We start from the raw sequence: 22,059 nt of genomic DNA, 5'->3' as shown, positions 1-22,059 counted from the left end.
ATAATTCTACTGACGTGTTTCAATGCAATTTATTAGACTAAATAGTGCAGGTGCCGATTTATGCCGCTTTGTTAATAATAAATGAATATCTAAGCAGTCGAGTATGTGCTAACACAGTGTAAAACCCACTAAAGTAGTAACAGTACGTTCACTTTACAAACCATATTACTACTTCACTTGTTTATCAATTTTCAATGCGAACTCTTTGTCATACAAATTTTGCAGGCGTAGAAGTTGACGCTCCTCTGGTCGCTTGGTTCTGGGAAGTTATGGAAGAACTCTCACAAGAAGAGCGTGGACTATTTCTTCGTTTCGTGTGGGGTCGTACACGCCTACCGCGAACAATCGCCGATTTTCGTGGCCGAGACTTTGTTCTTCAAGTACTTGACAAATACTCACCAGCGGATCACTTCTTACCGGAGAGCTATACATGCTTCTTCCTATTGAAGATGCCTCGTTATTCGTGTAAACTCGTGCTAAAAGAGAAACTTCGTTACGCCATCTATTTCTGCAAATCAATTGACACCGACGACTATGCTCGAGTGGCAATGGAAGCCGAGGCTAATGCACCTGCCGCTGCAAATGGCGGAGCTGATGATAATCTCTCCACCGAGAGTTTTTCCGAGGTAGGATCGTTTGGTGGATCCAATGAACAGCTACACCCGTTTTGGAGCCCCCAACCCTTAATATAGCCAACTAGTTATATACGGGCTGCAAAGCATGGTGATATTTAGCGTGAGGCTGGAAGGCTGGAAACAACGGAAAGCGAAAAAAGAATGCTACTTCTTCGCAAATATCAGTACGGACATTATGTATGAATGTTTACTAGGGAGGATTATCATGATAAAGACAAGAGAGAGGAAACACAAGAACTACTAGTAGAGACAACAAATCTGTCAAAAATAGATTAAATGCGCTTGAAATAGTCAAGGAAAAAGGGCCGTCTTAGGCATTTGATGACGTTATGTATCTGAGTGGCTAGTATGTAGCTTACGATGAAGCTACCGGAAAGTTGACCCAGCTCTATCAGCTTTGCAATGTAAATTTGATATAGAAGTCTTTGCAAGACGCAGATGAATAGCGTGAAATACTAGAAAATGATATATGTATGTGGTGGAACTGTGGCTACACCTATAGGAACACTCCTATCATCACAGTAATACCACCAAAAAGGATGGCATTTGCATGAAGTTTACATACATACTTGAAGTCGCAAATCTGCGCTACGTACGTAGCATAAATAAAAAATTGCATGCGTATAAAGCAACCGTAGTTAAAATATAGCTAACAATAGGGATATGATTGGGTTTAGTGAGTAGCTGTAAAGATACCGATAGAAACAAAAATAATAACAATACCAGTAGTAGTACCATTAGTAACGTATGCTTAATACATAGTTCCTTAGTTAGGCCGATGTAGGCAGGAAAGTACACGTTCTTGGGTATGAAAAATAACAGCAGTTCTATACTACTTAATAAAGTAATGATAATAATAATAATAATAACTAACCAAAGACAAAAAAAAACTCTTTAAAAGCAAAGGTCTTGCATGCATGGCGCAAGTACATTCTAATAAAAATGCAGTCACAATGGGGAAAGTGCACCAGATGAAGCTATTACTCGGAAACGTTATTACGTTAAAATGTTGAATTTGTGTGATCTGAGAGGAAAAGAGACTTTATTTCTATTTTTTTTTGACGTATTTTATATGAAACTTTCCGCTGAACAAGAGACTATGTGCAAAGCGCCAAGCAGTCTACAGCGAAACTGCCTTTTTTTTTGTTATAATTCACTTCCACAGTCTTTTTTCAACCGTCATCGTGATTCGGCTACAGCCTGATGTGTCAGTCGAGAAGCAATTTAGAAGTCGCTTGACCTGACAAATCGATACATTTTTTAACTATACCTATGAAGTCTCAAATAGGTTTTATGTATGTAAGGATCGAGGATATGTACGGATTAATCCTGGGCTGTTTATATATAAGAATCACTACACTGATCCACTCTCGGGTAAGTGTTTTTGTCAATTCATCAACTTTAGCTATTTATCGTGAATACAGAATCTGAATTTTAAGCTAAATCAATGGGTCGTCTTTGTATTCAATAAAAAAGGGCAACCTTTTCTAGCTTTGTTGAAGGATCCGCGTGGCTTATATACGGCGAAAGCAATTTTCTAACAGCTTTAGCGGCTATTCATATCTGTCCGATTACACACGTCAGTCAGTTGGCTTGTCCGATAAAACAATTAGGTGTTACAAGTCTTTTCCTGCTTATAATCCGTCTGGTTTTCTATTTTTTCTAAAACTATTTCTAAGACCAATCACGAAAAACTCGTTTAATGGATGCGATTATTTATATGTGGCCTCTTGCAATACATTAGTGTCTCAAAGGAAATCTATACCGACTACATTTGAAGTCTCGGAGGGTTACTTTCAACGAGACAAGCATCCCTGAATGTAACAACTTTGCTTACGACTCGTCCTTGTTTCTATAGTTTTTGTGCAATATTTTTTTTTCGCTCATAGATTCAAGTAGGCTAACGAGCTGTCAACGAAGTACATGAAGCGACTAGTGGTAACTGAGGAAAAGTGCTACTTAATACAAATGCGTACAAGGTGTGTCAGAGCATAAAGCACCACATAATAAAGCTTACCGAAATACGGATATCTGAAGAGTGTAGCGGTATTTTTCCAGCTGTAGCTCCGTATTAGTTATCGATTTTAAAGATGCTAACAATTTGTTTAATTGGTGTGTTTGATCGATATAGAAGGCTTGTTGTTCAGGAAAAATAGTAGATACAAAAAATCTTGCAATTGGCTTAGTCCCAAAACGATCCTGATGACAGACATTATTCAGAGAGAGAAATTAATTATATGGGTACATGTTTGTTGAAATGAAAAACACTCACTGTAAAGATGTTACATGATCAATTTTTTTTTTTATTTTACAACAGAAATGATACACGCTTATAAGATCCTTCATCTCAAAACTACAAGACCCAGCTTCGTAGATACACTCGCTATAATGTAGGGCTGCTATATACATTTCGTACCTGTTTTATGAATAGGAATTGCTTCATTTTTGTTTTGCCCTTATGCATTTGCTTATCTATTATGGCCTTAAAATCAAATTTCTTAATGAAATTATATGAAATTGTTCACTGTTCGTCTTGTCTTCGTATACGTTCGTACAAGTCTGTATGTAGATATATAATTTTATATCGTGGTTTATATATTATGTAAAAGCTAACCGTCAACATTTCCCAGTTGTTTTTCCCCAACTCATTAGCAATAGCAAACTCAATACTAGCCACTAAAAGCAGCAATTGTTGGTAAGCGAGTAAGCTTTAGGATCCGTTTAGCATGCGTCCAGATTTTTTACTCTTGTCATCTCCCCCAAGGAGCTTCTCTGCCAGTGGTTCATGATCATCCCGGCCTTCTCCCGCGCCAATGTCTCCTTAAATCATCATTATAATGATCATCGTTTTGATGATGTTCTGCTGCTTAGCAGTTTCATCTAGGAATACTATCACCGTTTGTCTTTTCATTTCTGTACAAAGTTTGTATTACAAAAGAGTTTTTAGCTTGCGTGAATTCATTTTGTAACTTCATGCATCGCTCGAGCGAGGTAGTCAACGTTATGTGAAGAAATGCCGGCGACAGAGATACGACCGTCTTTCGTTAGGTAAACAGAGTAGTCCTTGATCAATCTGGTCACCTGTTCGGCGGTCATACCGGTAAAGCAAAACATGCCGATCTGCTCGGTGATGTGCTTCCAGTCATGGGTGCTGCCCTCTCGCTTAAGGCCGCTTCTCAACCGGGACCGCATTGTGATGATCCTATCGGCCATGCCCTTGACATCTTTAAGCCACTGCGCTCGCAGTTGAGGGTCGCTAAGGATTAAGTTAGCAATACGAGCTCCATTTACCGCCGGGTTCGAGTACAGTGGACGAATGAGGATTTTGATCTGACTCATGCAACGAGCTTGCTCCTCCGCTGAACTGCAGATCAGCGAAAATGCGCCGACACGCTCTCCGTACAGGCCCATGTTTTTAGCGAACGACTGGGCAAGGCACATTGGGCCGCTACCAGCGAACAGGCGCACAGCGCTAGCGTCGCGATCGATGTCTCCCGTCGCGAAGCCCTGATAGGCCATATCAAGGAATGGGAACAAATTGCGTTCACGCACAACTTTCTCGATCTCTGTCCATTGTTCGGGCCGAGGATCGACACCGGTTGGATTGTGCGCGCAGGCATGCAAAAGGATCACTGAACCTTCGGGGATGCTCGAGATATCCTCAAGGGCTCCCTGAAAGTCGAGACCGCATGTCTTCGGATCGTAGTAACGGTACTGTTTTACTTGAAAGTTGCATCTCTTGAACAGAGGGATATGGTTGCCCCATGTCGGGTTTGGCATGTACACGGTTTTGTTACCTTTCAGGAACTCATCCAAAAACATTGCGCCGATTCGCAACGAGCCAGTGCCCGAAATTCCCTGCAACAGTCATCACGAAAAAAATAAATACAGTACTATTAGAAATGAGGGTATGTTACGTATTCATATTCGAAGGTACTAACTAAGCAAGCGGCAGAAACATTTACTTTTCTGCTAGACGTTTCCTCATAGCTCTAAAGGTACGCCCTCAAAAACTGAACGCAGACGGTATACTCAAAAAAGAGCTACCGTGAATAAAAGTTTGCACAGCCAAATGTATGTTACCTTATTTCCGTATACATTCAGTTCATTAGTTAATGCTCACCTGAACAGTGGCGTTACGATCCTCTTTGATGACTGCCGAATTGTCACCAAGAGCCAGAATGGCCGCGTTCTTGCAAAAATCATTTAAGCCGCCAATGGGTAGATATTCTTTGTCCAAATTTTTTGACATGAGCTGCCGCTCTGCAGCTCGAACCGATGGCAAGACAAAAGGTTTGCCATCATCATCGCGGTATGCTCCTGTAGACATGCACCACATGAAAAATCAAAATGGAAAATGATCACCGATCGATAATACAAATCAATACTAGATTACTACTAATAATGAAAATCACATGAAAAATACGAAGGAAAATTCAGTTACCCGTTTCAAGGCCGAACCAACTTTGCAGTCATCACTACAGATCGTTCATTTCACTCACATTTCGCTAGGTACGTATAGAAATTGAAACGGTATTATATATATATATATATATATATATATATATATATATATATAATTTTTATTGGATCGAAGAAGAGTAATTGGAGTTATTATGACGAAAAGTTAACAAATTCAGCGATTCCGTAGCAATATTTAAGTGGCTTGTGCAGTTGTATGGTCACCATTTCGAAGCCGGGGTTCTTGAAAACTGTCCGCTTAATAAGACAATAGAAAAATTTCACTTGTTTTTACAACATCGAATACCTCTATTATGTAGGAGGCAGCAAGGAGCAACGTGAAGCTCCTGCAGCAAAGCGGTCAGGTCGCTGCCTGCTTAGCCAAGGTACGGCAAGTAAGCGATCTCACAACGACTTCGCTATTAAAAACATTTTCAAACCGCAATATCATGGCTATCTAAAGTATATTCGGTGAACTGTTGACTACGTAAGAAATCAAGACAAAAATCTCGAAGGTAAAATGAATATTTTAACTATCATAGGAATACTGTTTTGAAGTAAGTATTTAAAATGCGCAACATTGAAGCTGCAAGGATGGACGCCAAAAAGTCGTTACTTCAACGAAAGCCCTAAGAGCTATTATATATTTACAGACCAGGCCATAATTGTAGTTCGGCAATTATTACGAGTATTTCTTTTGGTCTTGCACGAACTATGCCATCGCTTCATTGACCTCTAGTTTCGTGAGAGGTTTCATCGGTTTGTCATTGTTGTCGGTTAGCACGGCTTATTTATATCATTACCTACTTACCCGTACATACGCCTAAATACTTTGGGATGCTTTAAGGCCGTTCGCCTTTATTTCACGATAGGTTAGCTGTCAAAACAATCTAGAGGGAACCAGTTCAACGGCTCTCTGATAGCCAGTTCAAAGCAGTTAACGGCAAGCGATTATCATAAGCCAAATCTTAGCCGTCGTATTGCTGAAAGAATTGCTGATGCTATCAAGATAATTTCGAACGGATGAATGAGCTTGATAAGATTACATAGCCATACTGTAGAACAGAGTGCGCTGTGTAAAATTATTCTAAGTTCTTGTTACTCCAGGATGAGATAAACACGCAGTGACCGTCAACGAAGATGTATGTCCCCGTTTACTTATTTATTAATATATATAATATAATTAACTTTTAATGATGAAGGAAGTAACAGAAGTCCCTCTGTGAAGATTAGTTAGTACAATGACGTTGACCGCTACGCGTGTTAAGAACAGCATTGAGGCAGTACAACAAACCCCCGGCAAGCCACCACAAATGCCCTCACCAACAGTGGTTTAAACGAGCTCACAAAAATATAGTTCAACGATTTAGTGCATTGAGTTCGCCAGGGTAACGTGGTTAAAAAACCACAGAGTATGAAATGCGCTTCATATCAAGTAATATAACTTGATTCATCTGCTAGCTGAAATGTGTGTGAAAAAGAAGTTTCGCTTTGCGTAGAAGTTCATCGTAACTGTACATTTAAAACCTGTAGTTTATTTGCAGATAAATAGATGTGTACATACATTCATTAGCTAACGTAATAATTTCTTTAGAAGTTCCGTTTTTTGATTACAAAGCCGTTTAAGGTTAGCGTTGACGGATAGGCTCTGTCATAATTAATCTCAATGGGGTTCACAATGAGATAAACAACTATTGCATTTGTGGAATGGATACAGCCACTGTTTAGTCGAACTCCACGCGCCGTTAACACCGTGCAGTAATACCGACCATCTCAAACGGGATCACATGAAGGACATTGTCATGTCACACATTTACACAAGTGCACTGTACCGGACTACTACCGGGTTATCGTAGAATATTTTTTCTCCGTTTCAACTTTTAAAGTCAATCGCCCCTCCCGTTCCTGGACAAGCTATGATAGTTTTTACTGGATGGCCAATGAGTTTGCTCGTGGAATTGAGTCGGACACGTCCATAGGATACATCAGTTACAAGTTATTGAGGACGCTTGTACTGAGCAGACAAAGCATTTACTGCGACTAAGAAAAACAGCGCCGTTAGAGTTTCTACCACCTTACTTAACAAGCTATGATTAGTTACCCGGGTAATCACAGTGTACCGACCATTTATGTAACATATCCCAATGCTGAATACAAAAGCATCGCATCATTTACCTTACTAGGTGCATTTATCATTATTATTATTTTATATATCGAAGGCGGTTCCAAGTGATGTATCAAATGACAGGATTAAAGCTCAAAGCGGGTCAGACTGATGAGGTGCGGGATTCGATGATAGACTTCGGAAATGATCCTCAATGCTGTGCAGAGTTTAGCACATGTTTCAAGTGAGATTTGAAAAAAGAACTAAAGTTTTGGCGTTGTATTAGCTCGTTCATGAAGTCTATACAACATCTAAAAAAAACAAAAGAAAACGCGCGCCGAAAATTTGAGGCTCAGCTCGAAGTTTAAAATTTGCAGAATAATAAAAGCATACAAAATACTAAACGAACGTAGACGAAGCACGTGTAGTAAACTAAACCAGACAAATACTGCACTGGTATTGCGTTTAAAAGATATATCCTCTGTCTGCATTTTGCGGCATACGTTCTACAAACGATGTCCTTTAAAGGGCACTCTATTTCAAGCAGAACTGCATCTTTAGCGAAATATGGTGATCTTCGAAATGAAAAGGTGCTTCGGTTTATAACACTGGTATACATATACCCGTTAGCCATGACTTCGCAAAATGATATCCACACGACAGAAGCACTTTCAAGTTACACAAATGTAAAATTGGTAAGCTAATCGTTTGACACCACGAAGCTACTTGCAAATTCCCCCACAATATTTGTCGAATGACAGTAATAAAAAGTAGGCTAAGATGACTACTGACCGACACCGAGGTTCATCTTCTTGGGATTGGGATCCTTCTTGTAGGCTTCGGTCACTCCAAGAATGGCATCGGGGGGTCCCATCTCGACGTGCGCGAAAAATGATTGGTTACGCTCGCGCAGAGCTTGAACCAGTCTGGGAATGAGGAGAGAGCCATTGCGAAGAGCTGCCATCTCAGATGAATTGTGAAGATTCGAACACAATGCACTTAAGAGCACCAGCAACAATCGGGCACTAGAATTGGTGAAAACAGCACAGCATAAACTCTGTACGTCGATCCAATAATCTCTTAGTGACGATCGTGTTTCGATAGCCACCTCACTTTGTATATACTACCAACAGCGGACTCTAAATGAGGTCGAACGACCGCCTGCTCGGAAGGCAGGAAAGGGTCCTCGATGTAACTATCACGTGACTACAGCAGGTTGAAGCGGCGGCAGCCGCTGCTACAATGGAGAACGAAACCATGGCACAGGAATAAAAAGCACCGGTGACGCGGAAGATTTTGAAACGGCCGCTGCTGATAGCGATACAAATTCAAATCGAAATAAACAGATGTAAGAGCTGCGGGAGAATAGATAAAAAATCTGTGTATGTTATTGACTTCCTGTTAACAAATTTGGAAAGATCTTTAGCGTGTTGAAGAGCAAATATTAGAAATAGCAGGTATTAATTGGGCAGTAGTTCCGTGAAGCCTATAAACGAACTGAAGGAATGTAAATGAGCTACGGAGTAACCCAAGAAAAATCTCAGATATTTTTGAATTGAAACCAAGAAAGACGAATGCAGAAATGATCTCGTTTCTATAGTTACAAGATAAGGAAAAATTTAAAAAAAAAACCGGGAAAACAAGGTCAATTGCACCGCATGCACTAATCCTAACTTTATTTTCTGCCCTTGTCGAAAGGTATCTATATGGCAGTCAGTTAAAAGTTGTTTTAAAAGAGGACATTCTAGCTTTTCTCAGCAATTATTATTTTAACAGTGCCTGTTTTCATTATCCCCAGACGTACCAGTGACCTTTCGGTTTTATATGCAAACAGTAATTACTCCGCGTTTTTATTCCAGTGATGTGTTAGGAAAATGATGGCGTACCAAATCCTGGTAATCGCGTTTTGCTTGTCAATGGAAACAATGAACACGGTACATTTCGAGCCGTAGCAGCGCTAAAACTCGAAGGTAGACTACCCAGTTCCTAGAATTATCGTACTTACACTGGATACGTTTTTTTAGCATAACTGCAGAAAACTCACTGTAGCGTATTTTTGAGAAAAAAAAAAAAGCGTTAAAGCATCATTCTTACTTTTTTAGCAAACTTATTGAGAAACCTAAGAAGCTGTAAGCTTTTTTTACTGATTTCTTGCAACTGAATATGAATTCATTGCGATCGAAACAATAAGTAAAAAATATATTAAGTAGATAATAAAAATTAAAACTAAAAAATAGAGTAAAATAGTTTTTTTTTTTTAATAGTTTCTTATGAATATATGCCGTTAAATGCAAAACATCGCATGTTATGCAACCAGCCTACTATGCGTTTACACACCCTTGGTTCCCGCTATAAACGAATTTTATAAATCCACCAATTCCATGTGACCGATTGGCAGATGGCACCTGTAATAATTATTTACGTGGTGTCCCTTTACTGGGTCGGTAGTAACAAACGTAGAATTTTTAGCTTTAAAGGCTCGACTTCTTCTCCAATATACGAATAATGTTAAATGAAATCGTGCTACTTCATTAACCTATTGCAACAATTTAAAAATGGTATTTCTCTATTATTGAAGTCTGGAAAGAGCTATTTTCGCTGAGTCACTACTGACAAGCTAAAAAACGTCTCTTCTAACTATGATCATGGACCTATCAGTGACACATAGGAGGGAAAGGAAGTGAGGTATCTCTGCATACCTTCTCTGTATTCTCTGTGCACCTTTGAGCTAAACGAGTACGTCTGCTTTTACTTCACAGCGTTGTATCGATTTTTTAATTCAAAATAAATATTTCCCCCGCATATAAAGGTTTGCCCTTTACCAAGAACCACACGTTGATCATCGTAAGCAAACTCATTGTTCCGATGATGGACGAGGTGCTGGTGGGGTTGATAGTGAGTCAAATTTTGAGTGAGTCGCCTGTTAGAATTCGGATATGCTCCCAATACAGTTTCACGGAATCTTTTTCCACAGGGAAAGCGTCTCAGCGGTAGAGAATTTTAATGAGGGGTATTTCAATAAGGCTGACGAAATACATATTTTGGGGGGTGCGTGGCTTTGAGGCCAAGTGCGTGCACCTTACTACAGTTTCCGTTGTAGTGAAGTCTAAAGACTTTACAGCTAGAAACTATAAGGAATTCAAAGCCTAAGAGCGGCCAAGAAAACATTAATGTCAACTCTTCGTAAGCTCTGACTCGTAAACATACACATATATCATTATAACGGCATTAATTTTTGTATCGATATAAAAGTATTCAGCGAGCGTACAGCCGCTCTAGTTACCAACTGAACTTATATTGACAAATACTTAAGGGTATAACCTGGTTTGTTAATAATAGGCTTCACACCAAGAAACCTGACGACAGCTTTACAGTCGGAAATTACCGCTGAAAAAATGTTTCATTGAATCAGGGGATAAGGTTGTGTGATGAAGCTGACATCGCCCACCAGTATCATTGTCAACGTCCACCGGGGTGGCTCGCTATTGCTGCACTTATTTTTATTCTGACCGTGTTTTGCTTATATATGTTTATAAAGCTACCGCGCGGATAATTTCGCGTTGTTGCTTCTCTCTACCTCATCTTTGTTTTCCTCAACGAACACAATGTTTATTTTTTTTTTTTACCTTGATATAACTCGCTTTATTCTCTTACTTGATTTTTTGAACATGCAAAACTGTGTTTCGTAACTGTAAGATCTGGCGGTGGGTGTCATTTTTGACGTTAAAGTTTCATCACTAAGTTCTATACAGTGGCTCCAGTTCCGACCCAATACCTGCAAAGGACCTGTAGATTTCCATCTGTGATGTATATTTACTATCGCTGGACACCTTTTTTCTCATTCACTCAAGAACGCCACAACTTCAAGGGTACGTGGCGGTTCCGTTGGAGAGCCCAATGAACGGTCCATCCGTTAAAAATATATGAAACAGAAATGAGATATTGATCTACCAGTATTATATTTATCGTAAAGATGTGTGAGATAGCAAAATATTTGAAATGAGGTATAGAAAACAGAAACAGTTAAATTTACTATGACTCTATAACAAATAGCCATAAAGATGTCCCTGTTAGTTCGTCAGGCAAAAGACTCTTCACAGCAGGCTGTACCAATTTGCTGTTTTTATATAGATTTGATTAATTTAACTGTAGGAAATTATGTAACACAGATTTATTATTACACAACGATTATTCGCTCATTATGTACTCTACGAAATCGCGCGGGGGGTCTTATGACAATGAGATTTCCGTATGTCTCGAGTAATATCTCTGCTACAATAAGGAAACAAGCGCGCAGAATTATTATTAATATATGACGCAAAATGAGCATATCAGCTAGAATTACTCAGCTTTTTAAGTCTGAAAGCTACCTGAAAGCACTGCCATGCGCCGTAGGACATCTCCATGAATGATGAGTCTGCCATATTATATCAGCATGCGACGTGTCGAACGGCGCAGAGATAATTCGATGTTCTAAAATAAATTTCACGTTGGATTCAAATAATTCTTTTAAATGAGCGACCTATTGCCTGCTGCTAAAGAGAGCTTAGCCGGGGGTGCGCATTACGATTTTTTGCACTTCTAGCCTTCGTAAATCTTACTGCGAATGTTTCTCAAGGGCTATATATGTGTTACGTACACAAATGACAGAACGTTGTACGCGTGAAACGTTTGGAGGCATTAGAGATCCCTCACCGTCCCTAACCTAATACTATGTAACAGTTTATTCCTATTACATCGCACTCCCAGTCTTCAACAGTTCCCCTAAGAAACTACAAATCTAACCGATTAAATTTTGAGAACGTTCGGCGCCTTAGTAAAGCGCAAATGAAAAAAAACTCTCATATTTAAACTTTGCAAGGTACGTTGTCTTACTTATATTAGTGAAGAATATTATGGGATTGGTCTAAATGTCCTGTCTTTTAAGTACCTAAGAGAGGCACACGTGAAACAAGACTACGCGATTCGATTGTGCTTAAGCTCCGTCGTCATCCAGTGGAACTGTCTAGCATCTGACACAAAAAATAATGTAGACACAAAGAAGCCTACAATTTTGATATATGAGCATATCAGCTAGAGATGTTATTGTTAAAAAAAACCTATAAAGTATTAGCTGAATAGGATCATTGAATCGCCTGTATAAAGATTTAAGGAAAGAAATGCCTATTAATGGCAAAGGCTCAAACCTAAAATAGCTTTGCTAATGTGCTGACGGTGTAACGTTTATACTTCACAATTCCTCTTCTTGAATAACACGTGAATAAATTTATTATTTTCTGGGAAAGTGTTTAGAGGGACACGAAATGGCGTGCTATTGTATTTTAAAAGTTCGCGGTTAAAGAGACGGAAAAATATTGTAGCGATTTTTGTCCCACAATAGGACAGATTTAAAGATTTAGCACAAAAAGCAGAGTTATTGGAAATCGTCATTGCCGGGATTATATTGGAATTCCAGTTGTGCCCGGTAGCCTGACTGCTTACACCAGTTCAATTTGATTAATCCAAAATTAATGGGTCGGGGTGGTTTAAGATCGCGTATTTTTTTGGAGTCATCACTAATCCTTCTCTAATTCTGGGGGTGATTATGGAATCTCAAAAAACATTTCACTCGTGTCATATACGTATGCTGCAAGCGCATAAAATGTCTGTCAATGATAATTCGATAGAGTAGTCTCTGCAGGGAACAAATCAGACATCAAAGAGCAGTAAATAGACACCGACCCTTAGTTTAATAAAGATACGGAGAACTACTACTATGGAGTAATAGTTATCTCAGGTAACCTTCAACCGCTAAGTGATGAAATTAACGAGACTTAATGATGCTAAGCCTCTGTGCGTCATCTCTATGCCCTTATCGACCAATTCTTCCCTCGCGATATGAATTAATATACGAAGCCACATGAAATCTTTTTCTTCTCAACACACATCTCGTACAATCATAGCTCTCAGCCATCATACTTATTGTGTATAGCGTGGAGTATTTAAAAACCGAGCTTTCCGAGAATAACGGAAACATACACCCCCGGACCTCACTAAAAGCACAACTAAGGAACATCTCCTAAATAACTGTCTGGCTGCCACCAGTAGTTTAATACGAATCGTATGTTTATCAAACCTATCGTGCAGAATGTTGCAGTAAACAATAGAAAATAGGAACAACAAGATAACGAGATGTTTTCTCAATTGGGTAGCTGACATGCACCTCCGACTGGGGTACTTACAGCGAACATTCGCCGTCTATCTAGAGAATCCATGATAAAAGCCGCGGACAGAATGTCTAGCAACAATGCGCCAGTAGTATATATTGCCATAGATGTTGTAAGTGTGAACTTCAGGCACTCGTTTGTGAACCCCAGTTAACATGTGAAACTAGCTAATTGGCTTTTAGGAAGTAGTTTTTAGGTTTCTTTCCTAGAAAACTCTGCTTCTACGTAACTCGAATGCATGTGTAATGTGTAATTCAGTGCCGTTTTGCAGTTAAAGCTGCGGAAACCGTATCTCGCTAAGGTTGGTTACTTATTCTAAACAACAACAACAACAAACGTTACAATTACTAGCAAATCAACCTCATAATAATAAGCTTAAAAAAATCAAACAAGAGAAAACGAAATATCGCAGTCCCGTTTTGTCTGTACATTTTATCTTGCAGTACTTGTACAAATTTAAGAATGTGGAACCAGCAAGAGCAGCTTATACCTAGGTCAATGTAAAAACCTCAGAATTCAGGCTAATAACAGTGTATCCTAAAGTATTAATCACCTAGTAATTGGTAAAATTCTAACTCATTTATGGTAGCACGAAAGATCTTAGAAAACACGAATCGTCCAAAGTTGTTCATTCAACCAAATAACATTAGGGAAACGCGCTGAGCCGGTTTGTCGAAACGCATTGCATACCTGTGCAAGTAACGACGATATTTCACTCATTTAATGTTTAACTGTTATGGCTAAAAAATATCAAATGCTACAATTTGTTAAATATAAATTATGGGTGATCGACAAGCAAAGTAGCCATCGTGCCGATAACAACTCAAATATTGCTACTATTATCTTGGGTGAAAACAACTACTTTCCACAAAACTGGCCAATAGCATCAATTGTTTTTACTCGTTTCGTCCTGTGAGCATTTATCTATGTTAACATAATAACATACCATAACACAAAAATCACACACACATTGGAACAAGTCGAAGAATTAATGGGACGGATTGGCATTGAAGACAGACCATTTTCTTACCTTGTCCAACCTTTATCTACCACTCGCCGGTTTGCACTCACAGGTTAAATGTGTTGTATCATTCTTAAAATAGACGACCAGTAATTACAAAAAGACCATGAACATTTACACAACCTTCACTACAACAACGGTCAAACAAAATTGTTATAATTTATTTACAATTAACATAGCTTTACCTTTACACAACACTAACACATTTACATAAAAAAAAAAAAGGAGAGTCGTTATCACGTTAACCAGGAAACCATTAATTTAACAGTAGATTACTAAAGTGCCTTCAGCATGTTCGAAATCAACGTATTAATAAAACACGAATTCATTTTTCTTCGGCCTGTGCAGTACTTTTCATTTTATAGAAGTCATTGTCGATTTTTCTTTTGCAGGGAAATGACAGGTAGGGTCCATTCCCGCAAACGTATTGTATTCTTCGTTGCCCAATCGAAATAAAAATCCACTTTAAGCATGAGAAGCTTAAAATATTTATGGTGTAGCAAAGCATCAGTCAAGTCGATGCGCGAGTTGTTTCGAAGCTGTTCAAAAGAAATCTCACTGGATTTAGTTAACAATGGTTGCTTCTTCAATGAGCGTCGTGCAGCTTTTAATAGATTCCGTGTTTCGAACAAAGCTCGTTCAACATATTCGGCGGTATCGAGTATTAGACTGAAATACACGTTATTATTGTTAGGTCTACTTCCGATACAAACAGTGTTAATCTAACACAGGCTGATTGACTGTTGCTTGTGGCAGGCAATTTTTCTTTTAAATGCAGAAAATTGAAAGCTTTTTTTTAATCAGAATTACGGTAATAGTTTGGTTGCTCTCATATCACTGTTGAAGTGTTTATTTGATATCTTCACCATGAAGCAGTACAGGTGCTAGGCTGAGGGATACGTAAGGTCCTTCGAGTTCGAAACCGAGCGTAGACAGGCTTCATTTCATTCTGGGAGCTAGCCGTTCGAAGCAGAATTTAGCGGAGGTACCAAACGTGAAACTCTCAAAATTATTAAGACATTCATTTGATTGATAGAATTTCCAGGGGATACAATAAATATGGGTGAATTTCGCAATCGAAAATACTCCGGTGGCGATAATTAATCAGCCAATAAAAGCTGACCAGATGTTTTGTTAATAAATATTTCTGTTTTATCTGCATGTTGCCTTACCTGACATCAGACACAAGAACATTAGGATTAGCGTTTCTGATAACAATATCTTGCAGGAGGATATCACCAACGGCTGTATCGATCTGCAACATAATCCGGTCTGAATTTGTATTGGCTAAATTCTTAAGGACTTGCACACAACTCATAAGGCAGCAGTATCGTAAAGGCAGTTGAGTTATTTCACCCAAATAAACTTGCTTTTGTCAGTATTTTTTTTTCGGGGTACGGACCCATCACAGACTATTCGTCGCATTATAAATATTGAAGGTCCTACAGCAATTAATGACGAGAAATCTCCGTTTCACGTTGACTGGATGCGTTTATGTTCACGGCATTGCGTTTACTCTTGCACGACGTAATTCGAGTTATACAAAAATTCAAGGCTAGCTAAGCCTTATCCGGTTTCTAAAAGTTTGCTTCTTACAACGTTAAGCATTAGATTTTTTATGATCTCATTACTTACCGTTTGGAAATTTCGTCCTCTGAGCACTGCGCAGATCGATTCTAGAGTGACGGCGGCATCGACCTCCATGCCCAGTGCGTCACCATTGAAAAACCTAAAGCAACAACGAAATAAATTTAAGTACATATTGGTCTTACAGGCGTATGTGTGTATATATCCCTCTGTTGAAAAAACGCTGGTCGCTTTAAACTAAAAATGAAGAAAATATTTCGTATATTTTAGAATGATATTGCTAAACTATTGCTCGGCCTTCTGCCATTTTTTCGCACCACCCTAATTTCATCTCTGTAGGACTGCCAAAGGATGTAACGATTGATTTTTGTAACTTTCTATTAAGATAAACATGGAACTAAATTAACGTCATTCAAGAAGTTCTGCAGAGATTAAGTAGACGATGGAAGTGTTATGGTGCAAGATCCGGATCAAACAGCGAATGCATTCCCATTCGAGTTCTTCCAATGTAGCTAAAGACGCACGTGGTCTGACACAACCATAATAAAATTTGGCGCTTTGTCAGTTCACAAATTCCGGTAGATATTTTTCAATGGTTTGTTTTTACCTTGTTGTTACGAATCAATTGTTCCGTTGACGCAGCAGTAACTCATAATGCATGATCCATTTCCAGTTCCACCAAACACATAGCGTAACTTCTTTGCCGTCGATTTAAAGTTGGAATAGATCGTAGATGATAATTTTTTGTTTCCAAATGTTCTCATACTTTTCATCATAGAGAGCTCGATTCCATGACGTTTCAGTACACAGAAATACGATTGAGTAAACTCGGTTATGTCTTTATATGACTAGGTTTTCCCAACTATTTGTTGGTAGATCTTGGGTTCCTTGGTGACATTATGCCTGTTCACGTGCCAGCTTTCTCAAACTTCCCCAATGATTTCATTAACTGTTTCTGAAATGATCAACTACTACAGGAAGCACTTTCACATAGAAATTTCTAAAACGGAAGCGGCAAAATTATATTTGAACCTTTTCTTTCGATAACGCAGCTTGATCATAAATGGCCCACATTTTTATGGACCTGGACAGCATTTGTGCCTTTATTGTAATTAAATACGGCGAATTTTTTCAGGAATTTCACTCATTTTTGAAGTGCTTTATCGTAAGTCTGAATGAGGGCATCTCAGCTCTCAAATAGTACCGACACCGACCCGACGCGACTTACATTACGTGAAATCTGTCATTCTGAAGCAGTCTAGCCAGAAGAGCAGCTAATAGTTTTTCGACAACTCAATATATGTCTAAACAAGACCTTTTGTTATGGGTGGAACTGTATCTAAAGAATGCGCTAAAAATGCTTATTCAATATAACCATTATTTACCAAGATTGCCTCTTCAAATCACGATCGAAACTATTCACTAGTTAATTTCAAAATGTTCCTTCTTTTATACGAATATATTTTTTTAACATTAACAGTGCATCTGACGATATTGAGAGGTGTACCTTCGTTAGAATGTTGTTCAAACACGCTACTTATACAAAAGAATGTAGCGTTTTTATGACGTCCAAACGATCACATTTTAATTTGATAGCAGACCGAAAAAACTACACAGGCATAAAAGTTTCAAAAACACTGAAGCTTATTTAAATTATTAGCATATTGGTAACTAGTATTCTTTCCTCTAAAAAAGTATTAATTGTTGTATCAAAAATCCAAATGTGTCAAAAATGGCATTTTTGAACCATTTTAATATATTTCTGGACCCTTTAAGTTTTGAACTTACTGAGAATCTTCCAGTTTGTTTCATGGAAATTTCCATGGATTTTTTAAAATCCGCATGAAGACTGACAACAACATAGACAGTCTACTCCAAGCAAAAAAGGAAGACCCACTTATCATCAGATTTCTTTGTCCAACATATATATATATACTCTTTTATGGAGTCTGCTTTATAATATGCGGCCTGACGACCCTTATACGAGCCGCACTGAATCTGGAATGCCCCTCATAATTTTTTTTAGTCTCACGTCTCGTCAATTATACATCTAGCGGGCTCATTTGAAAATTTCTTATTTTTGCAAATATACGGCACTGGATCTGGCTTACCAGGGTACTCAATGCCCACGTTACCACTGTACTATTTCCTAGATCGTAATTTAAGTCTTTCGACAATTTTTAAGCTAGCCTATAAAGAATTCAATATATTCACAATGGATTTGACTGGATGAGAAATTGTTTTGCGAACTATTTCCCATCCAGTTAAATATACAATATATTAACACAATTTTGTCTTAATAGAAAAATACAGAATTCGTTTAGGGCAGTAATATTGCAGAGTGTTAAGACATGTACTCAATTTCGACAAATACTAGTAGTAGATTTGTTTATAGTAGAGACAACAACTTTATACTTTATATATACTTACCTCGAGGTAAATGCAAATGCGGTCACCAAGTTTACAATGTTTGTGGCAAGAATCTTCTCTCGATTTTCCCATTCAGGAAACACTTTCGACCCGGAAGAATCTTCAATCCACGTGTCTAAAAGGATGTTCTGATTAGCAGAAGTCGCATCCGTTAATTCACTAGCGTCGCTTTTGAAATCTCCGGTATACTTGCCTATCTCAATAGACTGCTGTATGTCTGTCGTACGGCCATCGTAAACTTCGTGCCCGCCTTTTTTCCATTTTTGTGGAAGCCCTTCTGTAGGATTTCTAACTGAAATTTCGGACTCTACTGCCGTGTGTTTCTCTGCAGTATTTTCCCTGCAAATGGCGTCACTTACAATGCAGTTCCTGCCGCGGTAGCGGCTATCAATTATACGAGTCTTTTTCTCGAACCGAGAACCATCAGTATCCGGCATTACTATTTCAACGAGTATATTAGGCATGTTTTCATCAAGAACTTCCTCATTAAGACCACCTGCGAGGTCTTTAGTTGATACCACTTTGTTCGTAGATGGATCTCCACTTGATTTACTGTCATCGTTGGATTTGTAATCACGTATCATGTTATCCCAAACGTTGCTTTTCTTGTCATCGTTAGAAGAATCGGTCTTAGTCGTCCTGGTATTCAGATTCTGCACCTTTCGTCCACCAATTTTCGGTCGGGCTTCCCTGCGTTGTTGCTTGAACTTTGCAAGCTCATTATGTCCTGCATAGGGTTTCACCTACGACCAAATACGGTAGTTATGTAGAGGCATATACTAGCGATATTTTCTATGCCGTTAGAAACAACTTTTGTGATATTGTTTAGAAACATGTAAATGTTTAGACAAAAGTCATTCCTAATCGAATGACGGGTTTGGAAATTGTACCAATGAACAGAGTAAAACAATTATGCGTACTTCTTCAATACGTGTTTTTGCTGCGGTCCACCAAGGTCTCCATACAGTAATGTATGTGCCGATTTCATTTGATTTCATTAAATTCTCGAAAGTCATTCGCTCTTCATTTGTCAAAACCTGAAACAGTGGTGGACAAAATACGATTTAAGCAAACGTTAATGTATGCTGTTCCGCTGCTGCGACCGTTCCGCGAAAAATGTCAAGACATTGAGACATATCTGTGATATATTCAAATTTCTTTTCTATATAACATGTTCTCAAAAAGGAGTAGCTGGCCGATGTACGTGATAAGCGCTTTAGCGTCTTGTACGTCTGTAAACTAAGAAGTTAAACACGAAAATTTCAACGAAACAAAAAAGACCTTAGTATACAGGCGAAACTGTAGACAACAGCGGTAGTTTTCCTACCTGCAGGACTTCGTCGGGATTATCGAGGTCGACTGAGGCTAATCTGCTCTCCAATGCATCATCATCAGATACAGTCAACCGCTCTCGAACAAGTGCTTCTTGCACCTATAATATTTAAAAAATAAGAGTAAATTTTCCAGGCACAAATATTTTGGATGATTTTCTTAATGTACGGAATCGTATTCCATGTATGCTTAAATACGATTATCATGTCATATTTGCCTGTTATAAATTAAATATTCTGACAATGTTATTATTATTAGAATTACTTCAGAATTTAAGAGATCATTACGACTATGATATATGCGAAGCTACTGTGACTATTTAAGTCGGCCCCTCAATAATGTTAGAAAAATTCAATGCGTTTAATGTACCTGCATCTTGTGTCTATGCAAACATATATGGATACGCTTGAAAAGAGATGGAGATCTTATCCGTCCTGAGGGCAGTCAATAAGGCGAATTCAATAGCAAACTCAATAAATCTACATATCCCATAAATCCATTAATTTGATATTCGCCTCCTAATTAACAAGTGACATTAGCCCAGTAATAGTAATGTTAAAGACGTATCGTACAATTATCTCGAAGATTCTCCCATACGATTCCCGTCGTGGTCGACCTATAAGCATAACCGCACTTCGATATGCTGTATTTATAATCATGCTTCTAGAGTTTAACAACGGATATTATCTAACACATGTTGATTCCGAGGTCTCTTCTCTCTCTGATATTTAATGTGCAAGTCACTACGGAATCATCACACCTCATTATATAGCAACATACAGTTGTTAACACGAACGAGTTTTGCCCCATACTTACAACGTTTTAGTTGAACCTTTTATCCGACATTAAATTACAACATCTTGTTAACAATAGGTAAGTGGCTAGTTTAAATTATCTCAGCAAACAAACATTTCTCTAACTCAAACCTTTTCCTTGTTTCGCTGATCGGGAATTTGCTGTCTCATTTCCGCTTCAACGCATTCTCGATAGAATCCCTCGCTGCAGTTGGAGTGTTCCTGACACTTGTAGCATCTGTAATAGAAAAACAGTGCCCACAAGGTGACAGAGAAGCAACTTCGGTTTTCACATTAACCGTGTATAAAAGGAATTTATTATACAGCCTTCATAAAAACTGACCAGAACTCGTATTGGTTCGAGTAGACAATATAAGCTCTCAAGTAGCACAAACGGCGATTATCGCGTATTTTTTATTTTGTAAATAGAGTTTTATGCACACGTTGAGTCTCTCAGTGGTTACAATACGCACGCTAGATTCTGTAGAATTTAGAAACGAAGTCAAAAATAATGAGATAAACACGTAATCAATTCTCACGCCATTGCAGTGTACCTTAAGCCGCAAAATCGAGCCGTACATCGAGGGCAAACGTAGGCTGGTGATGGTGCCTTGCAAAATTGACAGCCAGCCATACTCGAACCGCGATAGAGCAGAATACGTTGCTGATGCCTTTTGGATCCGAAAGAGAGTCGTCAATGGTATATGTACAGGCCGCAGTAGATGACTCAAGCCTCGTCACTCAAATACACACTTTGCAGTAACAGGTGATGTAAGCTGATGGAAAACTACTGTCGTGAGGACATAACGCTCTGTGAGTTAACAACAGCCGCAGACAGAAAAAAACAGACCTCCAAATGTCCTCATACGTCTATAATTGAAGCAAATTTTGGAAATTAGATATTTTTGTGGGGATCCGGTGAGTTAAATTGATAGACACGCAACTACAGGTCTAGGTTTAAGGCACGTAACCTCAAACCTTATGCTTAGCAAAAAAGAGATGAAAATGAATCGCCGAATTTATTTAGCCTTAGCGCCGACCACCGTGCAGTAAAATCTATGTAAATCAATTAATGAAGAGATTGTCTTCAGGAGTTCAGTCGCTACTTAACAGTAAATTATTTCGTGACTCCTCCCTATTGTTGATTTACATACAAAGTCCAATACGCGTTTTCGCATAATCGAGACATCAAAAGCTGTCTGTGAAGAACTAGCGGCCTTTCTCCTTTACTACGACAGAGTTGTACTTGATAGACAAAGTAAACCTTTCATTTTCTGCAACGTTTGACGTTAATAACCATCGACGGCGAATTGCTAGGCATACGTTTCTGTAGGTGTGCCTAAATTAACTTTAACTTAAAAGCATTGAATTTAAATAACGTACACAACACTGAATTGAGCCCGCAATCATGCTATTCACGGCAACCATTCGAAAATACCAAATATATGAAAATATTACCATGTGCCTCACGCTTCAAGACATACCTCGA

At 38.6% G+C, this 22,059-nt stretch overlaps 3 protein-coding genes across 7 annotated transcripts in view; 1 reads left to right on the top strand and 2 right to left on the bottom strand.

Moving 5' to 3' along the window:
* HERC2 (E3 ubiquitin-protein ligase HERC2) overlaps window positions 1-2,671 on the top strand; it is a 45,409-nt gene extending 42,738 nt beyond the window's left edge. The window contains exon 36 of the mRNA XM_086969796.1: window positions 226-2,671. Coding sequence (XP_086825922.1) covers window positions 226-692 — 467 coding nt within the window. The 3' untranslated portion in view covers window positions 693-2,671. The remainder of the gene's footprint in view (window positions 1-225) is intronic.
* A 238-nt stretch (window positions 2,672-2,909) lies between these two features.
* Window positions 2,910-8,411, bottom strand: Got2 (glutamate oxaloacetate transaminase 2). Its single transcript, XM_022839209.2, has 3 exons — window positions 7,993-8,411; window positions 4,759-4,955; window positions 2,910-4,493 (listed from the first exon to the last, which is right to left on the bottom strand). The coding sequence occupies exons 1-3, from the start codon at window positions 8,162-8,164 to the stop codon at window positions 3,594-3,596; spliced, it is 1,269 nt and encodes a 422-aa protein (XP_022694944.1). The 5' UTR covers window positions 8,165-8,411; the 3' UTR covers window positions 2,910-3,593.
* A 6,156-nt stretch (window positions 8,412-14,567) lies between these two features.
* On the bottom strand, window positions 14,568-22,036 carry LOC111263799 (uncharacterized). Of its 5 annotated transcripts, none has more exons than XM_022839191.2 (9): window positions 21,954-22,036; window positions 21,125-21,381; window positions 20,703-20,808; window positions 19,772-19,876; window positions 19,365-19,481; window positions 18,445-19,187; window positions 16,063-16,156; window positions 15,600-15,682; window positions 14,568-15,096 (listed from the first exon to the last, which is right to left on the bottom strand). In XM_022839191.2, exons 2-9 carry the CDS (start codon window positions 21,202-21,204, stop codon window positions 14,796-14,798), a joined length of 1,629 nt encoding a protein of 542 aa, XP_022694926.1. In that variant the 5' UTR covers window positions 21,205-21,381; window positions 21,954-22,036; the 3' UTR covers window positions 14,568-14,795. The 5 variants fall into 5 exon arrangements, with proteins under 5 accessions (XP_022694926.1, XP_022694927.1, XP_086825910.1 ...); XM_022839192.2 differs by having other exon boundaries at window positions 21,125-21,440; window positions 21,954-22,013; XM_086969784.1 differs by having other exon boundaries at window positions 21,150-21,440; window positions 21,954-22,013.
* Between the last annotated feature and the right edge of the window lie 23 nt (window positions 22,037-22,059).

Source organism: Varroa jacobsoni, unplaced genomic scaffold (genome assembly GCF_002532875.2).
Source record: "Varroa jacobsoni isolate VJ856 unplaced genomic scaffold, vjacob_1.0 scaffold_791, whole genome shotgun sequence".
Classification (NCBI taxonomy): domain Eukaryota; kingdom Metazoa; phylum Arthropoda; class Arachnida; order Mesostigmata; family Varroidae; genus Varroa; species Varroa jacobsoni.
This window is presented reverse-complemented; position numbering and strand designations above follow the sequence as displayed.

Bases quoted from the DNA above. Each gene is read 5' to 3' on its own strand.
- Got2 (XM_022839209.2), bottom strand. From the start codon at position 8,164: ATGGCAGCTCTTCGCAATGGCTCTCTCCTCATTCCCAGACTGGTTCAA. The intron at 4,956-7,992 runs GTCAGTAGTCAT...GCATGTCTACAG, and splicing joins GAAGATGAACCTCGGTGTCG to GAGCATACCGCGATGATGAT. The intron at 4,494-4,758 runs GTGAGCATTAAC...TGACTGTTGCAG, and splicing joins ATCGTAACGCCACTGTTCAG to GGAATTTCGGGCACTGGCTC.
- LOC111263799 (XM_022839191.2), bottom strand. From the start codon at position 21,204: ATGGCTGGCTGTCAATTTTGCAAGGCACCATCACCAGCCTACGTTTGC. The intron at 19,482-19,771 runs GTAGGAAAACTA...CCACTGTTTCAG, and splicing joins ATCCCGACGAAGTCCTGCAG to GTTTTGACAAATGAAGAGCG. The intron at 15,683-16,062 runs GTAAGTAATGAG...ATTATGTTGCAG, and splicing joins GAGGACGAAATTTCCAAACG to ATCGATACAGCCGTTGGTGA.